Genomic DNA, 21,145 nt, shown 5'->3' with positions numbered 1-21,145 from the left:
CATGGGATTTAACTCACAATTTTTTTAATGCTTTGATAGTTTTATTGTTTATTATGCTAATACAGTTTAAAGCTGCAATATTTTCATTTTCTTGTATTATGAGTAATACATCAAAGTCATATTTTTGTGTGACGTCACAGTTAAATTTTCCCGTACAAATTTAGGCCCCGCCTCCTTTTTTCAGCCTTAACAATGCTGCGTACGTGACAAGTCTGCACTCACTTACTACTCGTACAAAACCTTAAAACACTCTTTGACTATTTATTCACAATTTGAATCTTTGTTATTTTGATATATTCAAAACAATAACTGAAAAGTTTAATTCCAGATAATTAGTTTTAAAAGAAAGAAATTGTTCAATAAATGTCTATGAAAAGTTTCTCTTCCAACATATTGAGGGAAATTATCTTTTCACTTTTGAACACTGCATCTTAATATCTTGCAGGACATGTCTTATAACGGTTGAAAATAACTTTCCATTATTTGAAATCAGAACATATGTTTTGGTATGTTTTTTTACTATAAAGCAAATCTTTACCTTGAGTTAATTCTGAAGGAGTATAACTCATTTGAGTATGATATTTTTGATATCAGCATATCTTTAAAAAACATCATCCATTATGAAAAAAATGTATTATAGGTACTATCGGACAACCAATACACTGCGTACAATTCGGAAATTAAAACCGAACTTATGAGTAATATACGAGACGTGTTACACAATGATATAATAAACTGTAACAGGTGTATTGTTTTCAGAGATGTCAACCATTTTAAAAAATGTTGCGCTGATAAAATGTTATCAATCTTACATTTATGTAAAATGCATTTCTGTGAAAAACATTTCAGTATGCAATATTTGATGGATGGATTTACAAAAATCTGTTTCATTTTATGACATATATTAAACTATATGCAAAATATATTTGATTTACTTCATTTTGTTCTATCGTCATGATATACGATAGCATATAATTGTGCATTATAAAGCATAACTTTCGAAAGTAAAGTGTAACTTTACAATTTCAAATGCGAAGGCATGAAGCCAAGAGTAGCAATTGTTGTATTATTGATTTCACTGTGTCTTGTACTTAGTCATGTTCAAGGACAGGGAAATATTCTACAAATTCTCAGGAATACAACAGGGTTTTCTAAGGTAAAACTTCTTATTTGGATCCCAGTGAAATGTTTTGTATTTTTTGTCAAAATTAATTATCTAATATTTTAAACTTGATAATTGTTGACTGTTTAAATTTTGCATGAAAACATTGCTTGAATAAAGTAAAGAGAATTAAAAGAATGTATTTCAATACTTTGTTCACAAACCTTTTTTTTTCTAAAGGTATGTCACTCGTCAGCTTTTAAAAAAAACTTTGCGAAGAACCTCTTCCTTCAAAACTATTTATCAAAAATCAATTTTATTAAAATTCAACAATGTAAATTTTTTAACATTTAATGAATAAAAAGCTCACAGAATTACAAAGAAGCAAGATTTAGGTGGGACTATTTCATGTGGTGGAAGGGTATTTAGCAGAAAATTCTGTAAATCTGCACATTTATTAAATTTAATGTATTGGAAATTTATGGCTATATATGTATATACTACAAATTGAATCCTTTCTTTAAATACATGTATTTCTCACAGGGTAGATTCAAAGGATTATAATTCATATTGTTTACCATGAAATCACTTCAATTTTTAGTTTGTGCAGCTAGTTCCCAGAGCACAACTTACGAGGTTTTATGAATCTCCGATTATTATGACGGTGTTTGCATTTACGGACGCAGCTTATAACCAACTCCCGTTCAGAGAACGCAACAAAATAGACAGCTATGATGAAACCCAGCTCAGAGATTACCTTAGGTTCTGTACAGGTAAGTTTGAAAACTGTTTTTTAAACAACATAATATTAGATTGTGAAGTTGGTAAAAGCTCGGATTTTTTTAAAGTTAACTTTTCCCCAGTTGCTCAATATTAAATTTCGAGGTAAAGAATATTCATCCTGCATATATTTCATATGCCCAAACATTAGTAAGAATCAATAGAACTAGTTGGGCAATATCTTACCTGAATCTTTGATTTTTAGTCACAGGAAGCCGTATACCCACGAAAGCTACCAAGGATATTCAGTTTGTGCAGAGCAGCAATTCGAAGCACGACCGCCTCTTTTTCAATCGCACCCAAAGAGTGAACACAGTATGTGTTTTTTAAAACACTTTTAGTATTTTATCTTCAATGTGATTAAGTTCTCAAACGTGTGTACGTAAGTATGGGCAACTTCTTAAACGAGATGAGCTTTTTACATACACTTAATTAATGAAATAGGAATATCTACAGTCTCGTTCATAGTCATTTCTGACCGTTCACGGTAGCTCAGTCGGTAGAGCGCTTGCTCCGTGATCGGGAGGTCGTGAGTTCGAATTTCGGCCGTGACTGACCTAAGTCAATAAAAAATGGGAAGCAAATGTTCCTTCGCCATGCGCTCGGCACTTTAACCTTAAAGTTGCGGGTTCTTCGGATGAGACCTTAAAAATCAAGGCCCTGTTTCAGCGGCAGGCGTGGGAACGATAAAGATCCCTCAATGCTCAATGGCCCTGAGTGCCGAGTTAAGGTCAAAATTTCCAGCCCTTCACCGACATACGATGACGTCTCCATATGAGTAAAAATTCTCGAGAGGGATGTTAAACAATACACAATCAATCAATCAATCATAGTCATTTCATTAGTCATACGGTCGATACTGTGATATAGTAAGAGTATACAATATATCATTAAGTCAAATTTAAGATTTTCCCGTTTCACCTATTATGACAATGAGCAAGGGATGCTTACTCCTCCACGACACCTGATCCAACTTCTGATGTTTTTTGAGGCCAGTATTTACTCTGCTCCCTGTCGATTTGTATTTTTGATCGGATTTTGGGCTTAAGGTCATACGACACATTCCCTCAAGTATATTTTTTTGTAATTCTTGGTTTTTATGTATATAAAAAGGTTTTCACATTTGTCATTCTCTTGTGATTTATACATTTTTAAAATTAGTTTTACCTACAAGGGTATTATAAGAAATATTACCCTGTGGCATCTAACTTAAGTGCCTGGTAAGTTACCCGTCTTTTTTTGTGAGGTAACTTGTTTCAGTATTTAAATTTCAATGTCAAATTCTCGGGAAAAATTATATATATTTTGAGCAACATGTCGACTGATCTTTAACACATTTCATTATCGATATTATTTCAATGTATTTGGAAGGCATAATGGGTAGATTATTTCATATTTTAATTTAAATGTCAAAGGCTCAAGACTCACAACCAGTTTCGAGAAGGACAACATATGATTATGAAACATGCATACCAATGGTAATTTTTTTATGAATACAAAACAACGTTTAAACACATTACGTGTTTCAGTTTTGAACTTAGATTGACTTTTCTGCTTTGTACTCAAATTCTGTAGGATGGCATTGATTTGTAAGGAGTATTGTATAGGACAAAAATGACAGTCTTAACTTCTATATCTTGTTAAAAGGGAAACAAACTACCCATTTCCCAACGAAACTGTAAGTTGAAATAACATTGGTGATGCATGTTACTAGTAATGTACACTACTAGGTAAACTGTAAGTTGAACAGACATTGGTGATACGTGTTACTAGTAATGTACACTACCAGATAAATTGTAAGTGGAACTAACATTGGTGATACCTGTGACAAGTTATACACAATACTAGTAGTGCTTTGGGAGCTGGGCCTAAGCTATATTATCAGGGTGATTGATCAGTCAATGTTAGTCAATGCAAGCTCTGTAGTAACAGATAGATTCATGCATTTGCTGGATTTGTATTATGATTGATGGTTGAACAGCTTATGTTTTACAGCAGTTCCATTCTAAATTACAAATATTAGCTGAAAAAAATAACTTTTATTCAGTACATTACCAACCAGACAAAACCTGACACCCAAGCAGTCCCAGAAAGCTGCCTTAGGACTGCTGTGGGACTGCTCTGGGACTGCTCTTAAAAGCAGACCCAGCAGTCCCAGCTGTCCCAGCTGTCCCTTGGACTGCTTTCTGGGACTGATTTGTTCACTCATGTGTGAAAAGGGTTCTGAGTGACATGATAGCTCCGCCCCCTTGTGTATTCTTGCAGACTCCCAGTTCTTTTGTTAATTAGTGGGCAGCAAAGAGGAGTTTAAACTATTAAAAAAGCAAGGAGTTCTTACAATCTTTTTATAAGAAGAGATAATCATAGTTAATATTTTCAGAGACTGTGTATTTACACAAATGTAGTTTAGATAGTTTTTTTTTTTTTTTTTTTTTAAATTGTTTAATAAGGAAACCAGGAGAAGATTTTTATCCCTAAAATAATCTACAGGTTAATGGGAAAAAATATGTACATGTGCATGTAGGCCTATTTTATTATTTAACGTAAAATTATGTGCACACAAAAGTTGCATTGGCACTTTTTAAAAATAATCATTACAGTTAGATATAAAAAAAAAATAATTAAAAAGCTTCATGTTTTACGAGTACCACACTGAAAAAGTATTCCATGCAACCTCCAAGAAAAGTATAACAATATATTAAATGACCATGAAATAGAATTATGCTACCATTTCTCCATAACTTAAAAATGTGAAACAATATGAATAATCACTGTGGAATTTATTGATGAATTACCGGTAGTTTTTAATTGATAAACAAATTTAATTATCAAAAGAGTACATTTTTTTTTATTAAAAAACAGTTGAAAATGCCGGGAATTGTCTTTTATTTCTTTTCTGTTTTGCTTGGCTTACCTGGCCGATTAATGTTTGTCAAATGGTATCAACACCCGCGGTTTCAATGGCCTACTGGCTGAAAATCAGAGCGTGTTATCTGGGTATAAGTATCAACGTTTCACATCATTGAACAGGCCTGGCCAACAATGACCCTAATTTCAATCTACCGGTATGTAATGCACAAATAAAATCGGTAATTGAAATGTGAATGATTAATTAATTTTGAATATAATCTGAGAGATCCATTCTATTGATTTACAGATGTACATTCTAACATTTACAAATAAAACACTTAAAACTTATACAACATGTCTCAGGGCACATACCTCTAAAAACTCAACAGTTAAAATTGAACACAAAGGAGAGTGATATCATATTTCTTTTAGTTATGCACCAAATCACATCAAAATGTTTAAACTTATGAAGATCAAAAATATTCATTTGTCAAGAGAATATTGAAATCTTTACTGCAAAACATCAACAAATTAAAGTTGAATCTGTCCGTGTCTTTCAAAAAAAAACAACTCAAAATATCTTAATTTTTTATAATTCTCAAGATCCAAACTGTTTAGATGCTATTTTCTCTTTAAAATTATTAAGAATTATATCTAATGTTAACAATAACACATACTTTGTTATGGTTTTCCAGAGAATTTTGACAAAACAGTCTTTTGAAGACGTAAACCCCCATTCTCGGAATATAAATTTTTTTCAATTATTCATTGCAAAAATTTTAAAAAGTCAAAATTAAATGGATGATATAGGATGTAAATCAATAAAAATAGATCTCAGTGTTGAACATTCCACTTTTCCATCAAGGCATTTTTTCTCTTTATAGACGTCACGTGGTGACGTCGTGGTGAAGTACTTCTTTTAGTATAATATCCATTGAAATCTATAGAAAGCATAAAAATAGCAACATTTTTATCCTTGACTTCTCCGATTTATAAGTGTAACATAATTATAAAAAAAGTGCTAATTCGCCGAATTCTGATCCATGTGCTGCCTTAACATACCTGCGCATATATAAGGTTGTCAAATTTAGCTTAGTAGATAAAAAATCAGATGGTTGGAAGAGGCTCAATTGCTTAGTTATACTTCCTGTATTTTCTTAGACTTCATCTTTCAAGTATTGCGTCAACGGCGTGGAGATTTCAGAGGGAGCAACCCGTGACATCACAGCTACTTATGGCTTCGTTCAGGGTCTGAATGGGGTCATGCGGAAAACAAGCCAGAAAACAGCGTACGGGTGGATCAAACATCCAGAAGACACCACACAGAGTTTTACGTATGTATTTCATAGAAAAATAAACTGCAATCACTTTTTGTCGATTAGAATTTTATTTTTGTCACATGCCATCTGCCCAACATTAAGGCTTTATCTGCATAGAGTATAAAAACATTAAACTACTTCTCTTGCTTATTTTACCCAGTTTGTACTATTTTTATTGGCTGATACATTAACACACATTATATATTTAAAAAAGATCATAGTTTCCTTACCGATAGGGGGTTGTAGATTTCTCATCTTAAGAAGGAATGTGCAAAAGGAGATAATTGCATAAAGGAATATATGATAAGAGCAAATTTTAACCCCCAAAAATATACATTTTATAGTGATGTTTAGAAATGTTTAATTGATAATCATTTTGTAGAAGACACTTTATTAGATATATTTCCAAAATTGAATTTTTAGGAAATTCCTGGATTTGATGAGCTACATATACGTGATGGACCCGATAGATGTACTTTCGTCACCATACTGGATAAACACTTTATTTGTTCCTAATGACGAAGCAATGCAAAAAATTCCTATCGCAAAGCTGAACAGACTAAAGAACGATCCCACAGAAATAGAAAAGGTAAAATACACTTGGCAGTTTCCCTAGAATTATAAAAGTCTAAAATACATTTCTTGATCCCATATAATTACAACAAATAATTAAGAAATAAGGTATCATTTTTAAACATCTATCGGGATATAAATACGGGTTGGTCACGAGATTAAATTCCATAAAGCCCGAAGGGCTTTATGATGAATTTAATCTCGTACCAACCCGTATTTATAGCCCGATAGATGTTTAAAAATAATACCTTATTACTTATATTTACATTTCTGACTTAGTCATACTTTATATTTGCCTGATTGTGACTTTTAATGTGTGAAATGCATTATTTTTCAAACTCAACGGCAAGTATGTAATCCACTGAAAGCGCGTCCACCCTTTATGACGTCACTGAGAAATTACGTCAAACGATTATCCATACGCACATCTATGACCTCTTGACCCCGTACCTGTATTTATACAGTTATAGATACGCATTCCTTTCAGTAGTGTTATATAAAGGAAAACATTTGCAAATGTAAATATGAGACACTAACACTATTCAATAGAATTACAACTAATAAATATACACTAATCAGTTCCCATAGTTCTGAAACAGATTAGTATGGTGTCTGTCCTGAGGGGATTCCTAGGAAAAATTCGTGAAAAATTAAAACAATAAAAAATTATTTATTATTTGAGTAAAAACCAAATTTTTTGCAAAAATGTTAGTAAATATAAAAAAAATAATGTTGATAGCCAAACCATTAAATATACACCAAATCACAATTTCATATTGTTCCACTAAATTGGGGCAAATGGAAGTTTAATTGACTTGGTATGGATACCAATGTACTGAATAATTAGCAGTCGATATAATAGTCGATCTCAGCGTATTATTTGATTTTTAACAGGGGAATTGCTTCTGGTGAAACCTCAAGGTCCATCATCAATATTTAACATCTGCATATCTGGGCAAAATTGAGTAGGCAATGCATATTGCGAAATAGGTTTTAAAGCAAGAAGATTTTATGGGGATTTGTCATGAGACTTGACATTTGCCAACCAAATTGTATCGAAAAAAAATAGTGTTTTATATATTTTTATTCCAATCAGACAAATGTTCAGTTCACAAAAAATCAATAATAAGAGATACTTTAGCAATTTTATACAGTGTACATTATAGCTTCTACAGATAATTGTTATAAAATGACTGTCACTACTATTTTTATGCTACTGGATACTCAAAGACTTCAACATTATTCTATTTTAAAACATTTTTTCATTATTGAAATTGTATGAAAGACTTAGATTTCAAATAGATATATAACAATTGGTTTAACATTTTAAAATTTAGATTCTTAAAGCACACTACGTACCCAATAGAGTCATCTTTACCAACTGCATCTCTAACAATGAAGGATTTACCAATGCTCAAGGTCAACAATTGACTTTTCCGAACTCCTCTGATAACAATGGTAAGTTTCAGTTTCCTAGGGGTAAAGGCTGTTGCTAGAGGGGTACAGAGCGTTGTAGGTATAAGAGGTGAATGTTACTCATGTACATGTATCATCTTATCCCTTTTATTGCATTACATAGTTTGCTTTTTCGAAATTTATTGATTATTTAAATAGCTTCAAACATAATAGAAATTTCATCTTTATTATCTAATTTTAAGAAAGTTTAGATCAACACGGTACCAAATGTACCAATCGCATTTTTTGTATTTCTGTTTATTTACAGTAATTTTTTTAATAAAGAGAACTAATATAACTCAACTTTTTAAATCAATTTACAGTAAAGGAAATGTATATTTAAGTCTAACAGATGAATATTTTTGCTTCCGATCGTTATAATCATAATTCTTTTAATATTTTGCAATATATTGTAGAGCCACGCAGAATGAAAACCAACTCTTACGAGGCATCTTTTAACCTACTCACATGCATCAATTGTTGAAATAGCAACATTAGGGCAGTTGGTCAGTTAGCTGCAATAATGTAGCCCTCTCCGATTTTTTTTTCTTTTCGGAGAGCGCTACAACTCCTTAGGATCTCCGTAATGGTGCAAATGCAGCAGTGAATCGCTCCCGCACGGATTTCGGCTCAAATCATCAGTAAACGGCTATTTTATTAACATCTCTTACCTGGACTCCAAAAAAGTAATTATGCAAGACAAAAATCGATCCAAAAATATTCACAACGACCCATATATCGGTTATTTTTCGTGTATGTCAACATCACAACTTGAATTTATCCGCCATGTTTACTGACCTGATTTTATTTTGGGACAACCAATGAGAATTTAGAATCTATAGCAGCGGATCCTTAAGGAATTCCCTTATCTTAAGCATACATATCGCTGTTTCCGTAAAAATAACACTTGAAATGGGTTTATTTATCGATGTTTTTGTGATACATTTCAGCACAGTGGTTCATAAACATCGACATTTCCTTTTTTAGTTGTTCAAAATTTCAAGCGAAAGTCTCAGTACGTCACGCGTGAACTGTCATGGCTGCTGCTGGTAAAAATACAGATGTATTTTACATGGTTTTCGAGTTTAGCGGGCTATGTTGTTGACAGTGAATAAAAATTCCGTCTTATAAGAAGTAAGTTGAATGTAAAAATAATTTATTTTGCCTTCAATCGCCCGTATTTAAAAAATAGATTTGCACCATTACGGAGATGCGATGGAATTGTAGCCCTCTCCAGAAAACATCAGATAAAAAAAATCGGAGAGGGCTACATTATTGCAGCTATTGGTCAGTGTGCATCTCTTTTTTTATAACGATAATAAGTAAAAATGATTTTATTCTGATTTCAGTGTATGTTCACAGTGACGGTGTGAGTGCGGCCATTGTTGAGGGAAATATCCCCGTGTCTAACGGAGTGGTTCACGTGGTCGATCAGCTGTTAGGATCTGTTTGAACTTTGCATGAAAGCATTGCTTGAATAAAGAAAAGAGAATTATAAGAATGTATTTTATTACTTTGTTCACAAACATTTGTTTCATCTTAAGGTATGTCACTCGTCAGCTTTTAAGAAAAGTTTGCGCAGAACTTCTTCCTTCAAAACTATTTATTAAAATTCAATTTTTATAGCATAAAAATTCAACAATGTAATTTTTAAAACATTTAATGAAAAAAAAAACTGCTCAAAAATTTACAAAGAAGCAAGATTTAGGTGGGACTATTTCTTGTAGTGTAAGGGTATTTACATATGTAGCAGAAAATTCTGTAAATCTGAACATTTATGAAATTTAATGTATTGGAAATTTAGCCTCACGTACTTTTACTCGGGGAATATATTCTGTAATGATATTGCTAAGAAGGTTTAATATAGGTATTAATTTATATTTTTTGAACAAGTATTACACCTTCCCTCAATAAACTTTGCCAAAAATGAAGACGTTTTAATGAAGTCAAGATAAGATTTACACCATTTCTTGCCTGAAAATCACACAATTTGACCATTATTTTAAAATTAACATCACTGACCCCAATTTTTTTTTCATAATATTAATCTACACGATACCTGTGACTGATCAGCACTTAAGTCGTAGAAAGTTTGATATAAGAAAATATTTTATTGCCTATCAAGTATTTTAATACCCCAGATATGGTACTTTATAGTGCAAAAAGGTCACACAATAATTTACACGCATGGATTTTTTTCAATTAAAAATAATATTCATACTTTTTCACGTAAAATCAGATTGTATTTATTGCCATTGCTACATCTGATAAAATTTAATAATGGTTTAAGTAATTAACCAAAGAAGTAAAATTTAATTGCGAAAAGGTCAATTTAAATGTACCGTAGATCACTTGGATGCATACAGACCCCACTATTTTCTTTGCGATTTAGAGTAACACTATATGAGTACTGTGGTAATAATTTTGAATCAATTTTGTTTATTATCATTAAAACATTGTCAATTTAAGTTAATTGCAATTGAAATCTGAATGAAAAGACATTAACTTTAATTTCGGATGCAATTGTGCAATCATTTAATGACAGGGGGCTTCTTTATGTTATAAAACAGATAGGCTCTGAGCGGGGAATGTGTAAATAGGTTGATCCTTGGCATAAGATAATCAAATATAACTATATATATATATATATATATACAAAATTGAATCCTTTCTTAAAATACATGTCCTTCTCACAGGGTAGATTCAAAGGATACATACGGTAATACATATTGTTTACCATAAGATCACTTCATTTTTAGTTTGCACAGCTTGTTACTAGACCACAAATTACGAGGTTTTATGAATCCCCGATCATTATGACGGTTTTGTATATACGGATGCTGCAAAACAAAATCTTGTACAAAGAACGCAACAAAATAGACAGCTTTAATGAAAACCAGCTCATAGATTACCTCATATTCTGTACAAGTAAGTTTTAAACGGTTTTCTTAAACAACATAGTCTTTGTTCGTAAAGTGGGGAAAAGCCCGGTTTTTGTTAAAGTTAACCTTTTCCCGGTTGCTCTTTATGTTTTTAGTCGCAAAAAGCCTCATACCCACGGCAGATATCTAGGGCAATCAGTATATGTGGAGCAGCAATTCTAAGCACGACCACCTTTTTTTTCAATCGCCTCCAAAGAATGAATACGGTCAGTGAATTTTAAAAACACTATTATGTTTTTATGTTTAATGTGATTCAGTTTTTAAACTTGTATACATCAGTATGTGCAACTTCTTAAACCAGGTAAGCTATTAACATACAATTAATGAAATAGAAATATCATCAGTCTGGTTTATAGTCATTTCGTAAGTCATACGGTCGATACAGTGATATGGTAAAGAAACACAATTTGTAATTCTTTGTTTAATATAAAAAAAGTTTGCAAACTTGTCATTCTCTTGTTATTTATACATTTATTAAATATACTTTTACCTATAAGGGTAATATAAGAAATATTACCCTGTGGTATCTAACTTAAATGCCTGGTAAGATACCCGACTTTTTGTGAGGTAACTTGTTTCAGTATCAAAATTTCAATGTCAAATACTCGGGAAAAACTATACATATTGTGAGGAACATGTTGTCTGATCTTTAACACATTTTATTATCGATATTATTTCAATGTAATTGCAAGACATAGTGGGTAGAGTATTACATATTTTGATTTAAATGTCGAAGGCTCAAGACTCGTTACCGGTTTCACGAAGGACATAATATGATTATGAAGCATGCACACCAATGATGAATTTTTTTATGAATAGAAAACAGCGGTTTTTTTTCCCTTTACATTCGCATTACTATCTTTTATGAGCTTACTTATATAGAACTTTACTCTAGAAGGACGCACGGTTTCCCAAAATTGAACCGTTCCAAAAGGGCTCAAGAAATTACACTAAGAATGCTCCCAGTTTTCTATTACAGAGTAAAACAATGGTACATTCGCCGAGTTTTAGCATCAATTTCCAAGTCAAAATTTGCATTAAAAGTTTTATTTAGTTCATTTATTGTGTCTAAAAGTCTTCCTTAGGTGGATAAAAAAAGTTTCTTATTGGAAAATACATCCTTAATGAGTTTTGATAGTAGCTGGCAATTATTATTAAATAAAAATGTCTTTGTATTTTTGCGTTTTCCAAATCACGATAAAGAGAGTCGCCGGATGTGATGGATCGACAAGAATGCGTACTTCTCCGTTGTTTCTGATCCCATCGCTGATACTTTTACACTTCTGTGTTCAATCTGCTCTAAATTAGTTTGTGTTAATGGATTTTGAGATTGATTACTTCCTATGTCATCAATTTCTTGGAATTTCCCCAAGGGAATTTATTCATAATCGTTTACATGAGAAAAAAGAAAATACTTCTTGTTGCCTTCAACTCAACATTTAGATATATGTTTTTAATCAACAATAGTTATTTCAATTCTTAGGTCAATACGATATGTTCCTGAGTTTGAAGTAAAAGATTCCAGAGTCTAACACATCTGTTTCATATTAAATATTTTACAAGATAAAGGTGTTGCAGGTAATCTTACAAAAAAGTCAATGAACACCGTTATTTATGTGGCAATATTCCCTTATCAACTGCAATATGGGGTTTATATTTCTCATTTCATATGATATGCAAGAGCATAATTTATCCATGGACTATTTTTAAAACAGGTGAGTTTTTGACAGACAAGTCGAATATAAAGAAATCACTAGTCTTGCTTGAATTCATCATTTCGCAAGATCTATAGTTTTGTATTGTTTTATAGACTTTGATATTGAATACTGTTCGTTATTTCAATATACTTCATTCTACAAAAGAAGTGAATCGCTCTTTTTGCTCAAAATGTCACTTGTAAAGGTATCTTTGGGTTTTTTCCGTGGATTGTTCCATTGTATGAATGGGTGTGTTAACTTCCAACTTTTAAAAAAAGTCTTTTTTTCTCCCTGTTAATTTCCTTATTATGCTAATTTTATCTTCTGATTTTATCTCATTAGTTTTAACAACATGTCGTATATATCAGTATATGTAATACTAGAGCGATGTTTTTTTCTAATTTGACTCCCGATCCCGCTGTTGATTTTATAAATTAATGGACTAGTCTAATGATAATAAACAAAACAGTTCAAAACGTCATGGTGCTGATCTATTATATGCCTCTGTTCAGATATACACAATAAATAAGACACCAGTGTTAAATTTTGAATTTTTCTTTTCAAAAATGCCTTTATATTGAATAAATTTTCAATATATGGTAGAAGCACTAACATTCCTCCCTCTATAAGAAAACAGATATTTGAACACACATTTCTACTGTTTTCTTCAGTGAAGAAAATACGCTTCAACAAAATTTGTTTTGTTTATATCAATTTTTTCAAAATTGTTTACAATGCATGATTTCATAACAGATTTTATAATAGGTGTTACAATGTCATTTCAAATCAATTTAGATCCAAGGGAAAATCTTTATCAGCTATTGGACAAACATCATAGATAAAAACTGTGTATAGGATAATTTTATATCTTGCTTGTCGGCTGATGTGGCAATCACGTAGTATTAGCAAATATATGCCTGTTGTATTGAGGACATCTATAAATTTTAAGATTGCAGGTCCATTATACATGAATTTAGAGGTAAAAAAATGTTAATGTTTTCAGCATTTTCGTAATGATTTTTTCATGTTGCAAACCAAGGCGAATTGGTTGTTGAAATCACCTTAAATCCACGCATTGATTTTTCCTTTACTTTTAAAATCTGTTTACGTTTCGTGACGTCATAATTCATTTACTTGACAGAAACGTGTTACATTTTGTGTAATGTAATGTACCTTGGTACTTTTGTAATCACTATTACTATTCGAGTTATGTAGTGCGTTAGTGTGTTTGTATAAGAACAGTATGCATGATGTTTCAGATGGACGAAGAGATTACAACTTTTGTCGAGAAACTGGAATCTTTTTGTGAATGTACCATATGCTTTAACACTTACGATTAAGATTCACAAGTACCACGATTATTACCTTGCAATCATGCATTCTGCACTGACTATCTTCTGAAACATTGCTTGAACCAGCCAGAAAATAATTTGTCCTCTTTACAACCAAACGCATGATATAATTAATAAGGGCATTCTGGCTTTTCCAAAGGACAACTTGCGTCGTGAAATATGAGATTTAGTTACCAATTTTGCCTCAAAGTTGTTGTGCTCAGACTGTCAGAAATATGATAGCAAAAGTCTACTCTGTATAGACTGTAACATTCGAATATGCGGTTTATGCTCCATTGATAGAAAGAAAAGTGCCTGTCAAACCCACGATATTAAAGGTAGCAGCGATTCTCTAGAGCCACTGCATGACTCGGCAGAAAACAATATTTCTTCTCAAGTTTGCGTTTTAGAATGGCCATGAAAGAAATCAGCTCATTTTTTACTGTACGGATAAAACATGTTGCAAACCTGTCTGTCTCATTTGCATATCTCAGCTTCATATGAATCATACTTTTAAAACCATTCACGATGTATACTTAATTCGGAAAAGAAATATGCATGAAATATGTCTTAAAACAAAATAAAAAAATATAAAAGGCTAAGAAAATGTTGTCAAAGCTTTGCAAAAAACGTTCAGCTTTGATGGCCTGGGATAGAGGAAGCAGTAAAATTTAGCAGCTACCATTAAAAAGGGAACCCTGTATTTAAATGAATGTAAACGTAAAGAGGAACAGAAAATTTGGAACAAATATACAGCAGAATACGATGAAAACAAAACAAATAACCTTTTTATGTATAAAGGAAAATGCTATGGTAAATTCCTTAACAATACAATGCTTCCAGAAATACATCTAGAATCAGCCGTAAAAGAAGGAATTTCTTTTTTAAAAAGATATAAAGATCAAGAAATGATTAAGATGTCTGAGAAGCTCAGTCTCAGTTTAAGGTTTCTCAAAAGGGATAAGGACGTCCTTAGGAATTTCATTGATAATGCTACAGAATGTGTCTTGACTTCAGATCAAATATTAGCAACTGAAAATGAAATTGATTACTTGAACCGAGAAAACTCACTTTTTAAACTGCTAACCTGTTTTATTGAAGTAGACATCGATGGAAATATTGAAAAGTTATCACACACTGAAGAAATTGCTATGAAAGGACAATCTAAAATCTGATACATCAATATACAATTTTTTATTGATGAAATTTTGAAACAACAAGATTTGGGTCAGGAAGATACAGGTATTCAAAATCTTAAAGCTGAACACAATTCGTAAAAGGAATCTGTCCGCCAGTTTGTTCCCGAGTCTCGCTACCCCGCAGACCCCTATAAATAGGGCAGAACTTGGTCACTGTTCAGTGTAATCAGTCGACACCGGTGAAGACGGACGTATGCTATACGGAACTCGGTAGCGAGAATAATAACGTTATACTTTGTCTAATGCAGGAAAATAAGATACCAAATAAGTTTACAATTATAGTTGTATTAGTCAGTGCAGTATACAACAACACAGATAAACGTAACTGCAAAAAAAAAAAATATAAACAAAGGTAATGAAAGATAACCAGCACGAACACGGGTCGCAATTCCACACCGATACCCGTGACAATAAAGCAGTCAAGTGTAACGAATGCGACGAGTATACTCTAGTATAATGTATCTTAGATAATGCTATCGAAAATGGCGTATGCCTATTTACGAGTCGTGTTCAGCTTTAATATTCTTTCTTTTCCTTGGTAAAGCATACAATGGCAATTAACATTCATTTCAGAACAGGCATCCGTGTATTGTTTACTTTTTGAAATTGACCAAAACTTGTAATTCTTAGGTCCAGAGCGGGGGATTTTCCCTTAATTGTACATATGCATAAATTCTTTGAGGTGGCAAACAAATTGATAATTAACAAGACTGCTTCTTTAACAGAAATTGAATTCATCTGGGTCATGGACTTTAAAATTAAGATATTGTTCACCTATGATATTGAATTACTTTAAGTAATGTATACTTTTTCCAGGTGAAGGAAACGTGACCAACCAACAGGAATCTAGTGATAATGATCTACCGGTATTTCCCTTGTTCATTTTGTTTATTTTTGCTTCCCTAGTTTCTGTTGCATATCTTCTTGGAAGTTTGCCTATTAACTTTGTGGTTATTAATTGTGATCAATCAAAATAGGAGGAAAAATTTTCTGATTTAAATTACTTAAATTCTACTGTCTTTTGTTTTCAACATTATTAATTGGGTAAAGATTCTAAAATCTACATACTCGTAAATTGTGGAAATGAAATACAATATTTAAATTCAAAAAGCCATTTAAACAATAAAAATAAGGAGCGGATCAAATTGTCCATTAAATCATCAGAGGTCAGATCAGGTTTCATCGAGGAGTCAGCATCCCCTGTTGACTGGTCTCAAGCGGCCGTGTGTTTTTCCTCTACATATAAGACACGCTAGACACTTACATGTAACATATTTTCTGCTTCTGTTTGCACATTTAGAGATGAAAATGATATGTAAATTTTTTATTTAAATGCTGCTCCAACTAATATTTATAGCTGTAAAGTTGAGCGCTGGCAATTTCCAAAATTTTGAAAAAAAGCTAAAACATTTGGAGACGGTCCTTCCCTCCCCACACACAAACACATAAAAAAGGTTTACGTGATTTTTTTTTTCTTCGTTCTTTTTTTACTTGTTAGAGTATTTTTTCAAAGAATATATTTATGGTTCTTGATATTTTTTAGTAAATAAATCATTTTAAGACTTCAGTTCCATAAGGCAGAGCAACTAAGATATTGAAATTATTTTTTTGTTATTCAAATATTCAAATTTAATGCTTTGAAACCGTGATTAAACCTAAATTTGATTTAAAAGTATCTCAAGCAAAATTAATTTAACAAACTTATAAGAAATATTGAAGAGAAAAATGACATATGATCAACAGATATTTTCTGGATAAGAAAAAATGCCAACTACATGAACATAATGACCGAAATTTTGTTTACCTATCTTTTAGACATCTCTTCTGAAAAAATGTTTCAATTGCTAATAGTGTTCAAAGTTTGCCGTAGATAAATGCACAGTATAACTATCCAACAAGACATTTTACAAGAAGGATGATATTTTCATTTTTAACAAAAAAAAAATTATAATTTTTATTAAGATGAAACATTATTTGTAGTTTTTTTTTAACCAATGGATAAAACTTTCAGATTTCTACATTTCTTCTGAAAAATTAAAGTGTAAAAAATCTTTTATCAATATTTGCATATTTAAACCATGTTTCAAAAGAAATACCTTGAAAATAAAAGAAAGAAAAAGAAAACTGCTGTCGAATTAACTCTGCAAAAAATGCAGGTATATATAGTTCATAAAGATAAACTCTACATGTACCCCCCTAGAGAGCCCCTTAATTGAATGTGATAATCACATGTTTGTTTTGTCCAGTAGACCTTCAGGGAAAACACCAACCAGTAAATGGTGACGTTTATATATAATTCCTGAATGGAACGTTAAACAACATACGATCAATCAAGCAACTATTCAGTAGCTATACTGATTTGCTGCGGCTTAAGGTAATGTGCTTGCTTGTGTGTTGTTGAACGTGCCACTCAAGAATTTTTCCATCATCTGGAGACGCCATCACTTTGAAGGCCTACAATTGCTGACCTATTCTCGGCACTCATGGCTATTGAGCAGTAAGGTTTTTTTCGTGTCAGCAACTACTGCAAAACGGGACAATATATTGTCTTTATACGGTCTTGTCAGAAGGACCAGTCTTTACGTCCTTCATTTGGCTATGTTTCGAAGCCTCGACGTAAGGATCTACTCAATTGCCAACTCTAGATCAGGTGTTCTAACTACTGCGTCACGCGGATGATTTGAAAGAGAGGGGTTTTAAGACTCTATCGCTTCAGTACTGTAACTTGCTCTCTGGAGAAGAAAGTATTTCTGCCTTCTACGCAAAAACCTATTGCCATGTCATATCAAGCAATGAGGGATCCTTTTGTACTAAACACCTGCCGTGACACGGGCTTCAATTTTTAGGTCATATCCGAAGGACCCGATTACAATGACACAATGTATAATACTGGAATAATATAGATGGTACACATTCATCAATTTTAATAATTTTCTTCTTTCTTCATTATCAGAAAAATAAAAAAAAGTCAACTACGAAGGAGCACACTTTTATCAATTAAATTAAATGAATACTTCTCCATATAAGTGAACAATTATCTAACAGCAGTCAGTCAATTGCATTAGCATCTTAATTTTATATGAAAAAACACTTTTTATGCAACCAGATTTGTAAAAGTTCTTTAAAAGGGTTAACTTGCTCCCTTCTGACTCAGGAAAAAAGGTTAATTTCCTAATGTTTTATTCATTTATTTCAGTTGAAACACTTGCGAAGTTAAATTGCATTATTGCTACGGAATGAATAAAAAATAGTTGTTTAATGGTAGTTCTAAATGTTTTGAGTAGGAATAGTTTTAGTTAGTCGGTCGGGAGAAACAAACAATTCTTTAAAGTTGGTAATTTATAATTATCGAGAAATACATGTATGGTAAAGTTTGAATCATTCAAAGACTTCCTAGGCCTGATATACGAATGCAATGCAAATAAGATGCGTGTTAATTCAAACTGTTTTACTCTTTGTCCTATGGCATTGGTGTTGCCACAATAAGTGGTGAAAGTTTGATGGAAATATCAGGTCAGCTCGAGTGAAACATGATGCTTGCATTTGGATCCTGACCTTAAAAAGTTGTGATTGTCTGTAATGTTACAGACGTTGTAATGTATGTTACTTTAGTAATGTATATACTTGTTCAATTATTTAGTATTACGAGGGTTGATCCTAAAGTGATGTCACATCTTCGATAAAATTGCTACTAGTTGACGTAAAACAATAAAGTTATTAATGATGGAAGCTCCATTTATTTCGAATCAGACCTGAAAATTTCAATTCAAAAAGACTTACAATGTTCAAAATATCAGATTATATACAAAGTTCAAGAGATTATGGTTGTCGACGCACCTAAATAAGGTTGTACATGTACGATGGACACGCGCCGTCATACATTAAAACAATTCCCTTCGTTTCGTTAAAAATATTTGATATTAACGAACACGTTCAAAAATTTCACTTTCTGAAAGAATACCCACCGTGCACCCACTCTTTTCATAATTTATACCTCTGTCAAAATTTTTTGAACAGTAACTAAAAACAAACTTAAAATTTCACACATTGTCCTAAACGTCATTTTTGCCAACGTTACACACCATCAAACATTTCCGTTCGCCCTTACATCGTTTGGTCTTCTAAAAATCTGCTGAGCATTCAGTGACTCAAAACACACCAAGAATCGCTGAAACCATCTATCAAGAAAGTCTATTATTTTCATTCTTTCCTCTATGTGTCCGATGAATCGACACTTTGTCCCTCCCGGCCATTTCCCAATTTGTAAGTACACAAGAGTAAAACAACAATGCTTATGATAAAAGGACCCGATTATGTTATTTAATTTTCAACTGAACACTAGAAAATAATATAACTTTTGCCTTTTAAAATAGTGGGTGATAAAACGCTGTTAAAGATGCTGATTTCTTTGTCTTTTTTATTTTAAAGAAACTACGCTTACTACACTTAAATTCATGACATTTAGTTTCAACGCAGTGACACACTATGTCTATGTCTATGTTTTTGTTTTTTTTTTTTTTTTAGATAATATTCAGAAAACACAAGCAAGCCTTGTGTATTTATCTATAAGTTATGTAAACCCCATTAAACAGTTACCAGAGAAAATATAAGTAGGGGTAAAAAGATAATGATGTTCAGCCTAGATATTGTTATTGATAAATTTGCATCACATAGTGAAAGATCTGCTTTAGTTTCGAGAGCATCTGAAAGTTATATACCAGTGGTTGATATTTAGTAGGATGTTGGTCAAATGCACAGCCTTTAGTTATTTTTTGTAAATCCTATTACTAAGATACACAATTATATCGACACTCTGTAATGAATAATTGATGCTATCGATATGTTTTGGTATTGGTTACTTTACGTATCAGATAAAGTGTTGTACATAAACATATGAACAACTGATGAAAAACAAGTAACTACTTGATGATGTCCTGAGGATTTCTGCATAATAAATTATTAATATTTCAGTATAATTGTTTTGTTTGATTTTTTTTCTAATATTCATCTTTGTCAGTGTTGAAGTGTTCTCTCTTTGAAGTCTCTTTGAAGTCTCGTTTGATCCTGAAACTGGAATGACGTAACGGAATACCCAAATTAAACGAGCCTTACCTTTGTAAAAGGCGAAGGGATTCTGTGAGTCTTATAACCACTAAAGGGATCTGTTGCCCGCTACTAGTTCCGAGGGATTATTTCTTCCTCTTTTTTATTTTTTTATTGGTAATGACGTCATGCTTATGTAACTTTGATTTTTGATAGATAAAAGCTGAGAGGCTTTTAAGTATTGATTTGAACATGCGCAACACTCATCTCATCTGATCAGTTCAGTGGTTATATGACACATATAATGCTAACAATTTTCAGCTTTAACCTAGGTAGAACTCCTGTAGTTGGGTAATTATTAGTAAACGCACGGAATGCAAGTTTTTTTTAATGCAGATCTGCTATGGATACATGTACCATATGATTTTCCCATCATTGTGTACACTGAGTTTTGTGGGTCAAGACGTCATGTTGTCTACTCCCGTAAAGAGTGTTGCACTGTGTATGGACATTATTTAGTCAAAGGAAAGTCAGCAGATGATATGTAAGGGTTAATGTACGAGAAGCTCTGCATTCCTTAAAAGAAGGATATGGAGATAACGAACAGTATTCAATCTCAAAGTCCATTAAACAATATACAAAATAAAAGCAGAGCACAAACACGGACCTCCGAAACATCAGAGGTGGGATCAGGTGCCATGGAGGAGTGAGCATCCCCTGCCGACCGGTCACACCCGCCGTGTGCTCGTTGTCATGATCAGGAAATAACGGAAAAAATCAGTCGTCAATTCAGTGTATAAATAATGGACTAACAATTGGTATGAAAAACGTCAGTCAGTATTTGACTCAATGAT

General features: G+C 32.3%; 1 protein-coding gene across 2 annotated transcripts; it reads left to right on the top strand.

Moving 5' to 3' along the window:
- The first annotated feature begins 954 nt into the window (after nucleotides 1-954).
- LOC134259642 (uncharacterized) lies at nucleotides 955-9,602 on the top strand. 2 transcript variants are annotated; one of them, XM_062742241.1, is made up of 7 exons: nucleotides 955-1,156; nucleotides 1,704-1,875; nucleotides 2,094-2,197; nucleotides 5,894-6,066; nucleotides 6,475-6,640; nucleotides 7,962-8,082; nucleotides 9,429-9,602. In XM_062742241.1, the coding sequence occupies exons 1-7, from the start codon at nucleotides 1,040-1,042 to the stop codon at nucleotides 9,530-9,532; spliced, it is 957 nt and encodes a 318-aa protein (XP_062598225.1). In that variant the 5' UTR covers nucleotides 955-1,039; the 3' UTR covers nucleotides 9,533-9,602. The 2 variants fall into 2 exon arrangements, with proteins under 2 accessions (XP_062598225.1, XP_062598224.1); XM_062742240.1 differs by having other exon boundaries at nucleotides 2,088-2,197.
- Nucleotides 9,603-21,145: the final 11,543 nt, after the last annotated feature.

This window comes from Saccostrea cucullata, unplaced genomic scaffold (genome assembly GCF_032062105.1).
Source record: "Saccostrea cucullata isolate Sc308-1 unplaced genomic scaffold, CSIRO_AGI_Scuc_v1 ctg1911, whole genome shotgun sequence".
Lineage (NCBI taxonomy): Eukaryota > Metazoa > Mollusca > Bivalvia > Ostreida > Ostreidae > Saccostrea > Saccostrea cuccullata.
This window is presented reverse-complemented; position numbering and strand designations above follow the sequence as displayed.

What these genes read in the sequence shown, in the direction of transcription:
- LOC134259642 (XM_062742240.1), top strand. Translation starts at nt 1,040, where the DNA reads ATGAAGCCAAGAGTAGCAATTGTTGTATTATTGATTTCACTGTGTCTT. An exon ending in TTACCTTAGGTTCTGTACAG is followed by an intron (nt 1,876 to 2,087) that starts GTAAGTTTGAAA and finishes TTTGATTTTTAG; the next exon opens with TCACAGGAAGCCGTATACCC. An exon ending in GCACCCAAAGAGTGAACACA is followed by an intron (nt 2,198 to 5,893) that starts GTATGTGTTTTT and finishes GTATTTTCTTAG; the next exon opens with ACTTCATCTTTCAAGTATTG.